General features: G+C 37.2%; 1 protein-coding gene across 1 annotated transcript; it reads right to left on the reverse strand.

The window, feature by feature from the left end:
- Window positions 1-13,866: 13,866 nt before the first annotated feature.
- Window positions 13,867-18,671, reverse strand: LOC106666881 (venom allergen 5-like). The gene is made up of 6 exons (XM_014394393.2): window positions 18,512-18,671; window positions 18,313-18,453; window positions 18,168-18,249; window positions 14,358-14,499; window positions 14,064-14,302; window positions 13,867-13,987 (listed from the first exon to the last, which is right to left on the reverse strand). The coding sequence occupies exons 1-6, from the start codon at window positions 18,656-18,658 to the stop codon at window positions 13,923-13,925; spliced, it is 816 nt and encodes a 271-aa protein (XP_014249879.1). The 5' UTR covers window positions 18,659-18,671; the 3' UTR covers window positions 13,867-13,922.
- Window positions 18,672-19,254: the final 583 nt, after the last annotated feature.

Consider the following 19,254-nt stretch of genomic DNA (forward strand, 5'->3'; position numbering starts at 1 on the left):
GAAGCCATTTGGCGCAACTCGACAGATGTTTGTATTTATGTGCGGATTTGAGCCCGTACATATCCAAATCCAAATCCATTCCAAATAACATTTAACTAAGCAAATAAGACATTCTAAAATAAACAATGAAACATCTCTATAATGGATAATGTGAAATCTTCGAAGTAATATCAGCTTTAGCTAGACAAACAAACAGCTTTTCACTCCATGAATATCTTTTCTGGGTTTTCTTCAAATATCTCCACGGTGACTGATTTATTCGAATGTACCCGTTAATCCCTTACGCATAATGTATTAACGTGTAGGTAATTGTAAATTGAAACATAAATCAAAGCTAATTTTTTGTTAAATTTTAGTGTCCATTGTCTTGAAATTCAAAATTTCAGGTCGGTTTTAATATGTCGCTTTTTTTGGATCGCATCATTTTATATTTGTTATCTGAATGGCGAAGTCATTTCAGTTTCGAACGTATATGAAACTTACTTTTTTCAATTCTTTTAAGTTTCGTTTTTTATTGTTTCATCATTCTTGTATCGTTGTAATTATCCCAGCGAAAGTCTCTGCAATTTCGCGTCGGAAAAACAAGTGAAGTGTGAAACCTGCTTTTGAAACCTTTGGTGTAACTCGAAAAATCGTTCAACGGAAGTTCGTAATTGAAAAATACTGTCGAATGGTTTGTCACTTATCGAAAAAGTGAAAGAATTCTTCGGAAAGATCGATGCTCGTCATTTTGCAAAACGGCACGGCAGGTCTATCATTAACTCGTCAGGTTCACACCGGTGAATAATGGGATTTTTGGTATACCTCAATGGAAGAAAACAATTGTATAAAGCTGTCATTCCCACGCGTTTCCATGAAGAATTCCCGTGGGATATCATTTAGTTTCTTAAGTAGCCGAACAAAAATCTTAAAAGTAATTTACTCATTATTTTAATCTCCGACATCCTTAGCCTCACAGGATATATCAGGGGTATTCACGATCTGTGCGTTAACCCTGTTAACTCTGTTAGGTAGTGTTAGAACGGTAAAAATGATGAAGTAGACTTGTAAGAATCGGCTAATTAACATTACTCGATCTAACAGGCCAGGCCCAATGTTAGATCTTAAGTCGAAGATGTAGTCACATTGCTAGCCGTTAGGGCGTAGGTAACCAACATGGCAGCCATGAATTTAACAGCTGATTTTAGTTTTATTCTTAAATACGAACCAATACAATTCTTTTGTTAATTTCTGACCTATCCTTATACTTCTTATTCATAGTAGATACACCCCCTATCCTATAAAGTTGTAGACTGTTAGACGTTAGGATACAAGTTAGGTATGTCGGCACGAATTGAAGCGTGTCTTTTGTACTTTTCAAGTGCATAGATAGCATTTTGGATGAAAACGTTGAATAATTTTCCTTTTTTTAACTTCCGGCATCTTACAAGTTAAAACAAAACAAACAAGAACAACCCTTCAAGGACTATTTTTGGTTCTACCAGTCGTCATGCGCAGCATTGCGGAAAAATTAACGATTAACATGCTAAGAAAAGAAGGAGGCATTCACCAAAAATAAATCCATAACAGTGATTTATTTTTGGTTCTACCAATCGCCACGCGAAACATTGCGGAAAAATTAACTTTTGAATGAATAAACATTCATTAAAAAGTACTTGTACATTATGTTAAATAACGTTTCATTTAGCAAGGGAAGTGGCGGGGCACTTTTTCGTCCTATTTTAAAGCTTTTTCCTATCAACTCACCTAATCCTAGTTTATTATTATTTTTAATTAATCAAGCAAGTAAATAGTGCGAAAAAATTTCTTAAAAAACCCACTAGGTATTAAATAGGATAATAATTAACAAATGAATTAACAAAATGTATTAATAAAAATATTTAAAATAAATAAATGAGATTAACAATGCAACACTAGTAATTGAATTATCACAACAATTATCACAAATTGCCTTACAGTATCACAACTCTGGTTGAGGAAACAGTAAATATATCACAGATACTGGATTTATGTGTAGGGCCTAATACTTCTATGTTTCCATGAAAGTTAACATCACATCCCTACAAGTAGTGTTCTTGCTGGTGGAGAGACCCATAAAAAATTTCCTGGTCTGACGCTTTAATTCGGACTTAATATACTCCTCCCTCACTTCTCTCATGGAACAGGCCAATTCTGGTGTATCGAGGTAGTGAGGTTATAAATCTTAGAAATTTATTTTGGACCACTTGCAGTTTTTGGATGTTCGATTCGCGCGTGTAACTCCATGCTGGGCAAGCATACAGCAGGATTTGTTTAATAATTACTTTATAAAAAATTAGTTTATTTTCATCCACTCTCACGGGCCATCAGCGGAAATAAGGCTTTCACGGCCATTTTACTTTTCGTAACTATATCATCGAAAGAAAAGTAGTCTAATGGATGAATGAAATTCTGTACATACTGTATGAATGTATTCATTAGCAAGAATGGAAGGAAGTCGGTAGGATTATGACTATCCTACCGACTTTTTATTTAGTTGTGGGGGCAGAACCTCAGTCGCGCACCTGTTCTCTGAGCCCTGCCAACTGTAGATTAGGTAATAATTTTCTTAGCGTGAGTGGGTATTGTTAGTGAGTCTGTTAATATTGAAGTATTTTTAACAAACCACAAAATTAAAAGGAGAGATATAGAGATAGAGATAAAGTTGAAATGAAACGAAGAAAAATGCAAGAAGCTTATTTATATACGTGAGCAGCCGGCAATGTCCCTAGTAGTTAGCCAGCAGAAAGAAAAAAAATATCATTTATATGACTAGAGAAGTTAAGTTTTCGGACCAGAATTAAACCCAAGTACTTTACCCCTTCAACCACTCGATTTTGTGTCCGTGAATGGAAATGGTTTCCTTGAATATTAGTCGTCGTTTTGTGAAAAGAACGGCCTCAGTTTTGGGGACATTAATCCTGAGTTTTTGGCGATGACAAAACCTGCAAATCCTGGTGAGCTATCATTTAGACTTTTCACAATTGTCTTAGGCCTCCAGGATGAACAACGGACAGCTATGTCATCCGAATAAAGCGCAATCTTGCAATTTCTCAGTGAGGGGAGTGGATTTATAAAAAGGAGAAACAAGCATGGCCCTAGGATTGAACCTTGTGGAACTCCGGCGGCATTACACGGAAACAACGGGTTTTTTAAGTAGGCCATGACAACTTTTACAAGGTATCTTAAGAAATTCATTTCAGTGAGCCTGTATACTCTACTGTCCTGCCAGACCGAATCAAAGGCATTGTCCATGTCTAGGAGGACCTCCCAATGTGTTTCTTGTTGTTGAACATGTTAGTCACATGATCTACTGCGCGAGTGAGTCGGGTGGCCGTAGAGAGGTTTGGTCTAAAGGTGGCCATTGTCGATCGCTCCAAATGGAACCGCGCCGAGCCGTATAGTACCATTTGGAGTGGCTGAAATTTGAGGGGGCATTCACGACCGCTCCACTGCCAGTCGCTCCGATCGTCATCTAGTGAATTACTTCCTCAAAATGGATGACGATCTCTTGTGCTACGCTGTTGTTTGTTTATACATAAAAAGCAAAAAAACCGAAGAGGAAATTGTGTAAGAAGGGCTCCTGAACAGAAGCCGTAATAACCACATCAATTTGATGAAAGATCTTTCCCTTGAACCAGCTAATTGGAGGAACTATTTAAGTATGGATTAAACGTCTTATTTATATTTACTCAAGCTTGTACCCCCTTGATTAGAAAATAAAAGACAGTCATGAGAGAAATCATCACTCCACATGAAACGTTGGCAGCCATATTACGATTTCTCGCTACAGGGATGAACTTCGAAGAACTTAAGTTCTCACTATGATTTCTGCTCAGCTTAGGAGTTATAGATATCTTATCAGTCGTTGCATTTGTATCCTTTGTTTTGAAAAGGTCGCACAACTGGTCGAGGGCCGAATTTCTTTTATTTCTATTTCCATAAACATGTTCATTCAATTCAATCACCTCAACAATAAAATCTCGATTGACAACAAAGAATAAACGTTTTTTACTTTTTGAGAATGTACGACGAAGATGTTGGCTCAGTGACAGAGACTGTGCCAAAAAAAACGAAAAAAAACGCGGGTTTTCCTATTCACGACCAAGTCAGCACGCCAATATTGCCAATTATTCAGAAATCTGAGATGCGGTCTGGTGTGATGTAGGTTTCAGCAAAATTTTCTTTATCGTGCCAACGTTTCGATCTTTATTTTCATCATCTTCAGGGCATATTGGCACTCTCACCATGACACGCAAGAATGGCACAATTACACAGAAGACAAACACTTTGAGCCCTGAAGATGATCTCAATAAGACCGAAACGTTGGCACGATAAAGAAATTATTTTCTGAAACCTACATCACACCAGACCGCATCTCACGATTTCTGAATAATTATCGAATAACGGTCACTAATCACCACACAATATTGCCAATATTCCACCGTTCACGCCAGATTTGACCATTCACGAACGCACCTTGCCATCGTCGCGCCCCGGCGCATGTCGGCTCGCCTGTTCAGTTTTCCCATTGACGTGGCTTTTGGAACGTCGTTCCGTTTGGACTGCTAGGAGAGATCGTGAATGGCCACCTTAAAGCCGTGCTGCTCACCTATGATGATGCTGTTATAGCTGACTGTGATAGCTTTATTTTTGCGACCAATCGTCTCGCGCAACATTGCGAAAAATTTAACGTTTAACATGCTAAGAAAAGATACGATCTTACTGAACATTTCTCTATTCGAGTTACCACGAGTAACATATAACGAACATCGTGAACAACCCTATTGTGTGACTAACAAACATTGTCTGATCTGTCTAAATATCATTAAAAGATTAATTTTACGTTTTAAAAAATGCTTCGAATTATTTTGCTGAAAAGTTTTAACGTCATTCGATGGAACTTGATAATTTAAGAATAAATTCAAGTAAATTAAACAGTAAAATATGTAAATTTATGTTTTTGTACTTAGACTTCGTGTTAATGATGGGGTGGGTCATTACTAACATGAGCTAGTAAACATACCGAGTGATGGCCTACACAAAAATGCTTTCCGGTGGGGAAAAGCCCCTTTGCTGAAATATCTGTTTACCGGTGGATGCGGATTTATAACTCCGATTCTAATTGAGTTGAGTAATGGTGCCATTAAGGCATCTGGCGATGAAGCGAGCTTAGTCCAAACTCTTGTAATGAGAAGTATCTCACCCATTTAACTGGATGGTGATGTTTCAGACATCTCTGATCCTAATGCTCGGAAACTAACTTTGCCTCTCCTTACATCTTAATAAATATCAAACCAGTGCCGGATTAACTAAATCAAGATAAGCCCGTTTTGTTATTTATCGACTGCGTTGTGAACATCCTTACGTAGCTCTAATGGAATTAGTATGAAAACTACCGGCAAATATGCCTGTGAAAAACCCATTTGTCAAAATGTCTGAACTGTGTCAATTATACAGAGTACTCAAGAATGATCGGATAAATTAGTAATCTTACGAAACCGAGAAGGAAAGATTTTGAAGGAAGACAGATAATAAAATGATATTCGATTCACGATCACTCGGCGAATTTATAGATTCAGTGATTTTTCCCGTTCGCAAAAGGAATTTGGGGATATTATTTGTGATAGAATAATATTTCAGTAATACAAAGACTCAATCAATCTTTTTCAATTTCGTTTTGTCAAGTTTACGACGCCTTAAAACGTTTACAGAGATCAATACTGACAACCATGCAAAACGGGCTTCTATTTATTTTATAAAGGAAATATGTTAATATTACTTTTGTTTTGCCGACAAATCTCTTTTTAGATGGTATGATTTAGGGGCCTTTGTTCTGTTTGCGATTGATCCAAATTCAACTGTTATTCCCCCGATTAACGTTGTATTTAATCCATTTACGTTTTAGTGGTCAATTGAACAAGTTACTTCTTACAATTAATTGTTCTTTTTATGTAAGGTCTTGGTTGAAATAAAAAAGTCAGTGTCACGAGCGGGATTCGAACCCACTACCTTCGGCTAAATACGCCGCTTCTCTATCACTTGAGGTATCGTGACTTCGTATATTGAGATGGAGAGTTGGTTTTCGAGAGGATCGAAGTCACGGTAGCTCAAGTATATTTGGCGTATTTAGGAGAACGTCGTGGGTTCCAATCCCGCTCGTGTCACTGACATTTTTATCTCAACTAAAACCATACATAAAAGACGTAACTTGGTCAATTGCCCACTAAAACATAAATGGTTCAATATTTAATAAGTAAAAGTAGTATCACTTCACTAACCTCGTGGCCCCTTCATAAGTCGCTGAGAATCGAATCCTGATTACAAGACATTTTAAAATGGCAAAAAATTCGATAGGTTGTAGGTTGAGATGGAGAGTTGGTGTCCGAGTGGAGGGAAGTCACGATAGCTCAATTGGTTAGAGTAGCGGCGAATTTAGCCGAAGGTCGTGGGTTCGAATCCCGCTCGTGACACTGGCTATTCCCTTCTTAACTAATGAAATGGATGGCACCTCCCCCCCACAGAGGGTCTGTTTTGGTCTCATTATTTGGCGTTAGGGCAAGTACGGACATTGTGACCAGGAAAATCCTTCTAAGTAAAAAAATAATATAAAAGACAATTTAGAGAGGATAACATTTGGAGGGCACAGGAATGCCACCCTATTTAAAAATTATGCTTGAGCACGGCAGCGAGTATTTGGGTCCCCTGTTCCGATTCTTAGAGGAAACAGGATTGTTCCATTGTATACAGTAACAATAGTTGTGTATACCTAGTTTGCGTTGAGATTGAATGTATTTATTAGCGTGAATGTGTGATGTGGGAGCGTCGATGTGGCGGAATATCGAGTACCTCATCGACCCTCAATTAGTCTAGTTGTATATTTTTAGCAAAGTTTGTGTTGAGAGTGAATGTGTGACATGAGAGAGACGATGGCGGAATATCGAGAGCCCATCGACCTTCAATTAGGTTAGTTGTATAATATGTGTGAAGGGTGATGGAGGATTATGCAGTAGTCCATCACCCTAATTGAATGAATGGTATGTAATACGAGTGAATTTATTTTAAGAATGAACGTGAGTATGAATGGGTTTCGTTGGTTTGGATGCGATGTGTGCTGAATTGACCTGGCTGTTGATAGCACCTGGAGCCCTAACCTCGTTGGCTGGACGGATAAGACAAGCGTCTTCCCCCGGACTGCCAACACAGGTATGTGTGATTCTCGAGACTGCCGGCATTGTTCTATTTTATATCGTAATAATAGTTGTATATACCTAGTTTGCGTTGAGAGTGAATGTATTTATTAGCGTGAATGTGTGATGTGGAAGAGCCTACAAAAGCCTACGAGAAGTCGTGGGTTCAAATCCCGCTCGAGAAACTGGCTTGAAATGATTATCTCTATCAAGTCCTTACATAGAAAGAATAATTAATTGACAGTCGTATTTAAGCTTCATCATTTTTGCAGAATTTTTTTGTTATTGATATTAATTCTAGTCGATACATAATTCTCAAAAGGTCCCGTTAGTAAGTGTTTTAAATTTTGTAAAAAGACACATATGTGATATAAAGAAAATCATCAAACCCAAAATGATTCAATTCTACATAATAACATAAATATTGAACTTTTCAAAAAGAAACAGCCTTTTTTTCATTTCAAAAATTAGTTATTTCCATTTTTATTTCATATTAATTATCTATCAATTGTACTATGTGGTTATGTGGTGCACTTTTGACACAATATAGAAAAACAATGAATCCCTGCTTAAATTCGCTCTGATGAAAATACGTTCTAATTAAAACGAATTTATTAGTAAACACAGTTTCATTCTAATTTTCCATTAGATACCTGTTAATAAATTAAACCAGTCCAAAAAAATTCATTCTGTATTTAAATAAATAAAGATAGAAAATCGAGAAGATCCACTGAAAAAAATGAAATTCGATGGGGTAATTTTCCTAAATTGAAAATATAGTAAAAAGCATTTCTCAAGTTTAGAAAAAAAGTTGAAACTGTAATGACGAATGAAGTCGTATGAGATTTTCGAAATTCAACCGCAGCGCATTATCCCAATATTTTTGTACTTTCTTCTTACCACCACAACATGTATAGACAGAATGCTACAATGTATTGAAACCGGTGGGATTGGTGTAAATTCTACAGTTGACATGGTTTCACAGAAAGAAGTCTAGAGGCACTGGGACTGGGGAACGAGTTGACAATTTGAAGGGTGTTCCATGAGTGTCACTAATTTGACTCGAAACACGTTCCTCGCGTAATTTGGTGCTGGTCTATTATTATGTGCTGGTCTATTATTTCTGCTCGTGTTGAAAATAAGCATTTTGAATATTTTCATTGACATCAAATATTCTCGAGAAATACCTTTTTCCAGTATAAGAGAACGATATCGTCTAGCGTTTTCATTCAGTTTTGCTAATAAATGCGTTTTATTAACAAATTTGGCGGCAGTTTGAACAAATACGCGTAATAGGTCAAAAAAGAAGAAACACACACACACACACACACACACACACACACACACACATTGTGCCTTGAAGCTATGAGATTTATTTACTTCTTCAGGGCCTGGGATTTATAAACATTGTTTGAAATTTACAAATACATGTAGGATGTGGATAAAAAATTATGAATTGATACAATGCTAGCAAATTTTAGATTAAATTTTTTTAATGTATACAATGATAGAAAATTTTAGATTAAAAAAAGAATTTATACAATGCTAGAAAATTTTAGATTCAATCAAAGTTTGTAGTAGTATTTTTTTCACATTCTACATGTGTTTGTAAATTTCAAACAATGTTTATATATCCAAGGCCCTGAAGATGATCTCAATAAAGATCGGAACGTCGGCACGATAAAGAAAATGTTTTTCTAAAATCTTCATGTGTTTTTTTTTTCAATTACCCCTTTATATAATAAACTGTTTACGTTTCATGGATTATTCTTTTTTACGAGTGTCAACACTTTTTAATCCTCTCCTAAACAAAAATGTTTGTTTACTTCAGTAACATTTCGTTACTAGGAAATACTTCAGTATTTACAAAGATGTAATAAATGCGTGATATTCGCGTAATTTCGTTTTACGAGTTTAAACTCGGTCGTGACGGTGTCCAAACGGTCAGAAACATTAATGAAGCCTGGGGCGATGGCAGTATGTGTGAGAGCATCAGAAGTGGTTCAGAGATGGTTTAAAAAATTTCGAGTGGGAAGCCTTGAAAACAAACAAGGTTGTGGAAGTATTTCTTCCCTAGGTGATATTGTTCTGCGAGCTTTGATCCAAGAAAATTCCAGAACAACTGTTCGAGAATTTGCAGAGAACCTTTCAGTTTGCATATAGATTGCGGATAACCTTAAAACGATTGGAAAGGTTAAAAAGCTCGAAAGTTATGTTCCTCATGCATTTAACGACCGTCAAAAAATTATCTTTATGACGTTTGCGAAACACTTCTTTGCCATGACAGAAACAAACCTTTTCTGGATAGAATTATTACTTTTGATGAAAAATGATTCTCAACAATAAAATCAGACGTTCTGTACAGTGACTCGACAAAGGAGAAGCAACACCACATTTTCCAAAGCTCCCAACTCATCAAAAAAAGGTGATAGTGACTCTTTGGTGAATTTCATGTGAGTTGATTTAGTACAGCTTCTTGAAACCTGGCGAAACGATCAGTGCCGAAATGCATTGCTCTCAAATTGAAGGAATACACCAGAAATTGGCATTATTGACGCCATCTTTAGTCAACCGGAAATTGCTGTCGGTTAAACGACTAGGTTGGGTCCCACGTCTCACATGCGACAACACGAAAAAAGTTGGACCTTGATTATTGGGTTCTGCCTCACCCTCACCATTCTCCAGCCCTCTCGCCTACGGACCACCATTGTTTCACACATCTGGACAACATTTTACAACATAAAAAATTTATTGATCAAAAGTCGTCAGAAAATGCGTTTACAGAATTAGTTAATAATAAAAGTTCAAAATTCGATTCAGAGGGTACATAGAAAATACCATAACGTTGGGAGAGTAAAGGAGGGTATTTTAATTAATAAAAAAAATTAAATTAAATCATTTATTCAATTGTTTTTATTTTACACACACNTATATATATAGGTATTTTATATCTAATTTTTTAGGAAAAAATTGAATGGATTTTAAAGGGTAGATTGCCTATATAACTGGAATGTTTTCTTTATTTAGAAAATTGCAATTGCTTGTGATTTTGGCATGTACGTAGGTTGTTTTTTTTCCTCCAGTGGTGTAATATATGACAAAGAACAATGACACATTTACATGGAAAACAAACACTTTGAGCCCTGAAGATGATCTAAATAAAGATCGGAACGTTGGATGAGAAAGAAAATGTTTTTCTAAAACCCACTTGACACCGGGCCGCACCTCACGATCTCCAAATAATCATATGACAAATATGTTGCCAATTAATGCGTGGTGAATAAAGGTATTGACCTGGGGTCCTAGGGGATGGGGATAGGGATAAGAGAGGCGGCCACAAGGCCTACTGCACCTCGACCTAAGTAGATCTTTTGTGCTCCTTTATTAATTATAACTCACTGCCTAGCTTCAACCTATTAACCAGCCTCTACAGCTTTGCCAGCGGTTTCTTGGTATAGTTACTTTACTTACTTACTTACTTTTGGTTTTTCTTGTCCTAGTTGGAGAACTTGCACATACACACCGCAATACCTTCGCAGAAACATAAAATGTGTTCTGCAGTTTCCTCCTATTCCTGGCAGTATCTGCACAGTGTTTCTTCTGTCTGTACTCCTATCTGGTGCATGTGCTTTCTTAAGTGGTAGTGCCCCGTCAGGAGTCCAACTAGAATCCTGGTTCGGTAGCCTTTCAACAGTTCTTTTGTAAGTTTTGCGGATGGTTCTTCTATGAATCTCTTCGGGTGCGTCATACCTGTGGTGTTTTTCCATCAGGTTTTGGACTAATTAAGGATCCATTTTAAGATGTATCCTCTTGTGTGGCAGTTTGCTAGGCCGCAGTAGGGTTCTGGGCCCATACAGTCCATGTTGGCTCCCTTTTCGGCCAACGTGTCAACTTTTTCGTTGCCTCTATGCCCCGAATGTCCAGGGACCCATGCAAGGGGTAGGCCTCCATGCATTTCCAAATTCTTTTTGCCTTCGCCTCGCATGAGCTGCCTTGCTGTCAGAGAAAATGGCTATCTTCCGGGAATTTATTCCTAGCCTTTTTATTTCTCTGGCACATTGTTCAATCGCTATGATTTCAGACTGGAAAAGTGTAGCATACTTGGCTACGTTTACCGTCAGTTCGGTCTTGGGGTTCATCCCAAAGACCCCAGCTCACGTACCCTTGTCGGTTTTGGTGCCGTCAGTGTACCAGTAGGAATTTGCTTTAGTGGTGTTCCCTTGGCCCATTCTTCCCGTTCTGGTATCGGGGTCCTGGGGTAAATTACCATAAATAAAAATTTTTAAGAAAGTAAATCACAAAATTATTGAGATTATTCAACTCGACAACGAATTTCTTTCTTCGGCTTTGTGTGTGGAGTAAATATGTCCGGGCCGTACGTTGTCTGTGTTCCTTAAATGCTAAACAACGTCGATCCAACGGCGGATAGCCAGAGCGCGGGGCGATTAAAAGTTTTAATGTGGCGGAAAATAGCGGGTAAATTTTCCACAATGAACCGCCTTATGTCAATTCGGTCAAACCCGACTGGAATTATGGGTTTCGTCGATTTACCGGTGTTGGCTTACTGGCTTTTTAAGACCGGCAATAAACCATCCGAAACGATCCATTTACACTTCGGTTTTTATTTCCCCATGTCAGGATGCGAAATCTGAAGCCGTCTTATCACCGGAACCCTTTTAATCTTGCTATTAAAGTTATGACCTTTTTAATGCTGCCGGCATACTAATCTTACACGTCTAGATTACAGTGGACTCCGGTATAACTCCTATAGTTTCACAGCTTTCTCACAAATCGTCTTCAAAGCGTTCGAATCAAGTCTATATAACTCTCTGAATTTGAAGTTAATGCTAGCGTACCTCAGGGATCACACTTGAGTCAATGACTCCTTTACCAATGACCTTCCTTCTATTCTTCATTCTGTACTATCATTGCTATTTGCAAATGATCTAAAATTATTTTCTTCGTCTCTAATACAGAAGATTGTCTTACTCTTCAGCATCATTAGACAACTTATATAATCGGTATGGTATGGTAATAAGGTTACAAGGAAGCAGGGTCTCCCCAGGCACTGCAGCCTTCAGGCTTATTGTACCTTCCTAGTTCCTTAGTTCGGTGCAATAGATTCAATCCTTTTTCTTAGAAGTATCACGTCATTGACTGTCGCTGCTACAATTTCATTCCCTAAGTTTTTTTCGTATGTTTGGCTAAATCTCCATTGAGCTGGTGTTTCGCATTCGAAGATGATATGGGTGGCTGTTTCCTCCTCCTCATTACATAATCTGCACGTGGGATCATCGTTGTATATGCGCATGTTGTGTAGATGTTTTCTCAGATGCCAGTGACCGGTTAGTAGTCCTACCACTTTTCTGAGTTGCAGTTGCAGCAGTGATTTTGCCAGTCTTAGTGATGGTTGTTTCATCAAAAGTTTACTATGTCTAGCGCCGCTAGAGTTTATCATCTACTCCTTTTGTTTTGTTTGGATCCATTCTGCGTTGGAGGATTCTATATTTGTTATCCCAAGTATAGGTTCGGGGCTTTTGTATGGTCTTGCAGATCCTCCTCTGGCCAGTCTGTCTGCTTTCTCGTTACCCAAAATTCCCCTGTGCCCTGGCACCCAAGAAATCATCAGGTTGTTGGGTTTTCCCTGGTTTTGGAGATTTTGCATGCATTCAGCTACTAATTTTGATGTGATTCTCTTACATGATAATGCTTTAATGGCTGCTTGGCTATCAGATCTTACAAGGACTTTTTGGCCAGTGTAAACTCTTTTAAGATGTTCCAGGACACAAGCATTGTATTTTTGCTAGAAAGACCGAATAAACTTTCCTGAGTTTGATTGCTCATTTTTTGGGCTTGAACAAAAAACGCCCGATCCGGTTCCTTCGTTTGTTCTGGAGCTATCTGTATACCATATACTCTATCTGATGCTCCTGTGTTCTTCCTCTTCTTTATAGTCCGTTGAAACTTTATAGGATGTTGTAAAGAATGTTTTCGGGATCATATAGCCAGTCCCCATTTCGAAGAATGGATGTCTGATTTTGTTAATTATGGTTATAAGCCCGAATTATTTAGTTCCTATCCAATTTCATTGGCATGGGGCCTAAATGAGCTTTTTCTAGCCTCTCCTTGAATAAATATATCCAGTGGAGGTGTCAATCAATATTCAAATTAACTCTCAAATTAGAGATCAATGTAAAACCAAGATATCTAACACTGTAAGCGTAAGGGGTAGGCAAGCAAGAACACATTATTATCATCACAAGTATGAAAAGTAAATTTTAAATTATTAGTATTAATTAAGTACTAATAATTATGTGCGTAAAGCTTACATGTATTATTGTTATTCGTGCTTAATTCAAGATTTTAAACCAATATTATCGAGCACTGTTAGATAATAATTTATTGGCTTATTGGTAATTAATAAAAAGGCCAACAAAAATCTCCTTTCTGAAGGTTTTATTGTATTTATTAGAAATAACTTTCAATAAGCTTTCTTATTTTAGTCAATAAAGTAGAACATATTGTGTTGGTCAAATAGAGCACATCTTGGCAAGTAATGACCATTTGTTTGATCGTGTCTATGCTATATTTTTTTTTTACAATTATTTTGTTAATAAACCCAAGTTACACATTTTTTAAAAATAGTTATTTAATTTTTTAAGAAAATGTTTTTAACATTTGTAAAAGGAAACAGGAAGTCAAGAATGAGTCTTTTTAAAAGCAAGCCCAGATCAAAAAAGCTGTTAAAATCCTTAGATTGTAGCTAGTTCTTTCTGAGCCTTAATAAAAAAATCCGTTAAATTTCAATTCGACAGATAAAAATGAATATGAAGATATGTGAACATATTCTAATACCTAAGCACAGGACAGGAAAAACATTGGAACTGCATTTCGTACCCGGTGGGCACTCGGAGCAGGTCGGCATACCAGTCCTGAAGAGGTACGTGTCCACTTTTAAGATAGCTGGTACGAAGTTACAGACGATGTGGAGGTTGCGTTGTCCGCTTTGAGAGTGGATATTAAACAGCGCGCTGCAGCCGACTTCCTTTGTTTCGTGCAGCATGACCTGGTTGAAATATTCGCTATCGGTTACCCTGGAAATATCGGATTTGCATTTCTGACGTCAAACACTTACGATGTGGATCTTACCAGAAGTAGCGACGTCCAGATCCTCGAATCAACTGTCTGTTCGACAGATAAAACCAAGACTTTATCGTTGATAAGATTTCGTTGCTTGGATCCAGGGAAACGCTGAGTTTCCTTTGAACCAGTTGGCCGACTAGAGAATCCACTGACCCAAAAAGATTAAACGTAAGATATTACATCCAATATGACACTACTTCAAAACAATCGTCTCATTTTACGTTGGCCTTAGCTAATTCGATTTACTGAACAAGCTAAATATTTATACTTCAAGTAGATAACACGATGAATAATTAATTAGTATTAATTATTAATGAGATAACATGATTGTAGACTACAACAGACGAACTAATTGAATAATTGTGTCAATAACGCTATAATCGAATTCTCCGAGGGACCTTAATTTACTAGCATTAATTTCAATTGGTATGACTTCTTAAAATTAATAATATTAGAGGATTGTATTATTATTAAGTCATGAAGGATACGTGATAGGTTCTGTTTCTAATTTCTCAACTTAACCGAACTTAACTGCGCACTTACAAAGCAAAGCAACTTCAAATACATATACGAAATTATTTAATCAGTTGTGTCAACAGCGTTGTGCCTAAGTTTTCAAAGTTATTTTTTAATATTTAGATCCGTTTCTTTAAATTTAGATGGCTCTTTGAAGATAAGAAGATAATTTTTTTTTACGAGGGTTCGCAACAGCAAAGGTTATATCAACCCTCGAGGTGCCGGTGTTTCTGATAAAAGCCCACTTGTAAGTATGTCGGGTCCGAATCCAGGGCTGCTGGATTCGAACCCGGGACCGTACAGTGATGGCGCCGTGTCAACGCCTAAATCGGGAAACACACTTAACCGATGCAACGCTATGCGACCCTACACGACCCGACCAAAACGTTACGTTTTAGTAGGGTGTGCACATCTATGAGACGTCAAGCGCACGCCACGTACTGTCACACAGCGTGTATCACAAATCAGTATCACAATCGCAACGCCTCTTTTGTTCTTAATGCATTATTTTGAGCAAAACCATGTAATAAATTGTTAGTTTAATTTAATTGTTTAAACTAATGTTATTCCGGTGTTTTGATAAATTTTCTTACTATCCATCATATATAAATAATTTTTATAAAATCTCATCAATTTTGATCTCGTTTAATTTGGTTTATATTAAAATAAGAATGTTGTAATTAATATAACGACAAAATTATATATACTTAGCTTGAAATAAACTACAAAAATATGAGTGTCCTGCTCTGACGCTAGTTGACGAAAATAGTGTAATTTTATGATCAAAACCATGAAATAAATTGTTAGTTAAATTCATTATATCAAAAAATGGTATTCCGGTGTTTTGATCAATTTTCTACCAAACCATTAAAAAAATTTTTGAAAATAAAAACTAACGAATTTTGGATCTCGGTTAATTTGGTTTATATTAAAATAAGTATGTTGTAATTAATATAACTTACATATACATACTTGCAATTAATATACATAGTTTGAAATAAACTACAAAAAATATGAGTGTCCTGTTCTAACGCTACTCGACGAAAATGGTGTAATTGTACGATCAAACCAGGAAATAAATTGTTTGTCAAATTTTATGAGCAAAACCGTATAATAAATTGTTAGTTAATTTCATTATATCAAATGGTATTCCGGTGTTTTGATCAACTTTCTACCAAACCATTTAAAAAAAATTGGAAAATAAAAACTTACGAATTTTGGATCCCGCTTATTTTGATTTATAATAAAATAAGTTTGTTGTAATTAATATATCGACAATAATATATGTAGTTTGAATAAAAATATGAGTGTCCGGTTCTTTTGTCTTCGACTGTACTCGATGCTACGCGATGAAAATCTGGACAGTGGGGATCGCAAAGCGTAGAGTAGGGTAGCGTCGCGTGGCAACTGGGCAGCAAGGGGGTAATACAATCTTATGGAAAATTGGACTTTGGTTTTGCGTCGGGTAGGATCGGGTAGCGCCGCATAGTGTTGCATCAGGCGTGTCCCGGCTTAAACCGTTGCGGCCACCAACGTCCCCAAGAAGAATCACAAATGATTAAAATTTACAAGTGTAAAATGTTGCATTGTTCATGTCTCCTCTTTCATAAAACATCTACTAAATTTATTTGGTTGTAAGAAGATTATTCTCCAGAGAATACAGATAGAATAAAATTTGGCTATCTGAGAAGATTCAAGGATAACGTATTAAATTACATCCAATCGAGGTGTCGAAGAAAAGAATCAAGAAATTTCCATAAGTCATAAATTCCGTGACATATTTGTGCTTAAGAGACAACACGACAATGCAGATAACTTGTTGATTTCAGTACAATGAGTGTGACACAAACTATTGGGTTGTCCGGAAAATAATGCAGGATTTTAAGTTTTCATTTAAAAAAATCTATATAAAATATTCTGTTTACGTTTACAGGATTACTCATTTGTATGAATGTCAACACTTATTAATCCTCTTCCAAATGATATTGTTTGTTTACCTCTGTAGCATTCCGCTACTTGGAAATAATTCAGTCATCCTTATAATGTCAAAGCGAGAATTTCGTACGATTTTCTTTTACGAGTTTAAACTCGGCCGAAGCGGAGCCCAAACGGCTAGAAACATTAACCAAGTCTGGGGCGAGGGTTGTGTTAATGAGTGCACTGTGCAAAGGTGGTTTAAAAAATTTCGGGAGGGAGATTTCAGCCTTGAAGATGAAGAAGGTCGTGGAAGGCCTTCCTCTCTTAATGATGATGTTCTGCGATCAGTGGTGGAAGAAAACCCCAAAACAACTGTTCGAGAACTTGCAGAGCAACTCAAAGTCAGTAAAACGACCGTCGCTGACCACCTCAAGGCGATTGGAAAAGTGAAAAAACTCGAAAATTGGGTTCCACACTCATTAAACGATCGCCAAAAAAATCAGCGCTTTGATGTTTAGAAGCTCCAATACATTTTCCAAAGCCCCCAACTCATCAAAAAAAGGTAATGGTTACGGTATGGTGGGCTTCATTTGGTTTAATACACTACAGCTTCTTAAATCCTGGCGAAACCATCAATGCTGAATCATACTGTAACCAAATTAATACCATGCATCAGAAATTGGCAGTAATGAAGCCCTCTTTGGTCAATCGGAAAGGGCCCATTTTGTTGCATGACAACGCTCGACCACATGTGTCACGTGTAACGTCACAAAAATTATTGGAGCTTGGCTATGAAACTTTGCCTCACCCACCCTACTCTCCGGACCTCTCGCCTACTGACTACCATTTTTTTAGACACCTGGACCACTACTTAGAACACATAATATTCAAAAATCAAACGGAACTGGAAAATGCATTTATTGACTTTATCAATTCTAAAAATTCTGAATTCTACTCAGACGGAATTAATAAGTTACCAACACGTTGGGAGAAATGTATTGAGAGTATGGGAAATTATTTTGATTAAAGAACATTGCTTTAAAGTAACTAGTTTCTTTTTTTTTGTTTAATACCAAAATCCTGCATTATTTTCCGGACAACCCAATACTCATTCGGAGTTGAGTATAAAAAACATAAAACGTATTTTGTGTTCTTATGTATTCATGTATGCAGGTCTGTAAATACCATTTAAGCAAAGTGCACATTTCATGGACAACATGACGAATCAAATAGCTAATCGGGAGCTTTTTTGTGCGGCAGATATTCATTCAATCGCCTATCGTATGGCTAATCTTTTTTATTTTTGAAAGGAATAGAGTGGAAAAGATCCAAGTTCTGTTAAGAAATCAGGGTTTGTTATTTAATTTTGTTTAAAAAAATTACCTCGGTCTCTACACAAATCTCGTTCTGGTATGCATTGCGCTGCCCATCGATTTGCTAAGTTCTGCAACTCATGATTCCATTTCTGGAAAAATAATCAGATTTAGAGCAGTCTATTGACTATCAGTCAGATCCGGCTGATACCGACAACGTAGTGGAGTGCGGTTGCTTTCAACTTGCGGCCTAGATCGTTTCTCTTGAAGTTCAGCGTGTGAACGATCTTTTTCATCAGAGAGTTATCGATTTGGATCAGAGTGGGCCTTATGCACCTTTCGCCGTACTTCAGCTCCTGCGGGAAAAAGGAAACGAGGCGACTGGTGGAAAATGGTCAGACCTTGACACCTCACCTTGAACCTGCACATGGTATGGTTGTCCCCGCACTTCGTGCAGCACGGGTCTCCTATGGACCATTTCGTTTCCGCGCCGTGAATGAACAAATAAATTACGAAGCTACAACACACAAAAGCAAAGAACTTTTTCTCGACGTCATTCATACTCGTAAACGGAAAAAATCATATGGTTTTCATTTTAAAAGAAAAAATATATATTCTTTTACTTCGACAGTTTGACTACAAAATTTTTATTTTTTTCTTACATTTATTTAATATTTGCAACTACAAATATTGTATTAAGAAAATATGTTCATATACTAAATATAGGAGAACTTGTCCAGTAGCAACACTCCTTCACACTAAAATCTCTCAAACTTCGCTTAATGAAAAGATCTCAGGGCAACCTTTCGCTTCAATAATCTTGAAGGTTTGTCGTGTAGGGTTAACGTGACTTTTAGGTAGGTCTACTCTAAATTAGCCTTGGATCGTGAAAAGGGCAGAAAGGACCGCTTTTTGGCAGAACGAAGGCTGAGACGAATGCCATCGGGATTCGTCGAAGCGTGTGTGACTATATACAGCGTAAGCCCCGACGAGACAATAAAGCTGGGAACACACTTACCCGATGCAACGCTATGCGACGCTACCCGATGCTACCCGACGTAAATCCAAAGTCCAATTTTCCATAAGATTGTATTATCCCCGTACATATCAGCCCGACGCTATGATTCTATGATTTTCGTCGGGTAGCATCAAGTACA

Source organism: Cimex lectularius, unplaced genomic scaffold, assembly GCF_000648675.2.
Source record: "Cimex lectularius strain Harlan isolate CLEC.00 unplaced genomic scaffold, Clec_2.1 scaffold2, whole genome shotgun sequence".
In the NCBI taxonomy this organism is placed as follows: domain Eukaryota; kingdom Metazoa; phylum Arthropoda; class Insecta; order Hemiptera; family Cimicidae; genus Cimex; species Cimex lectularius.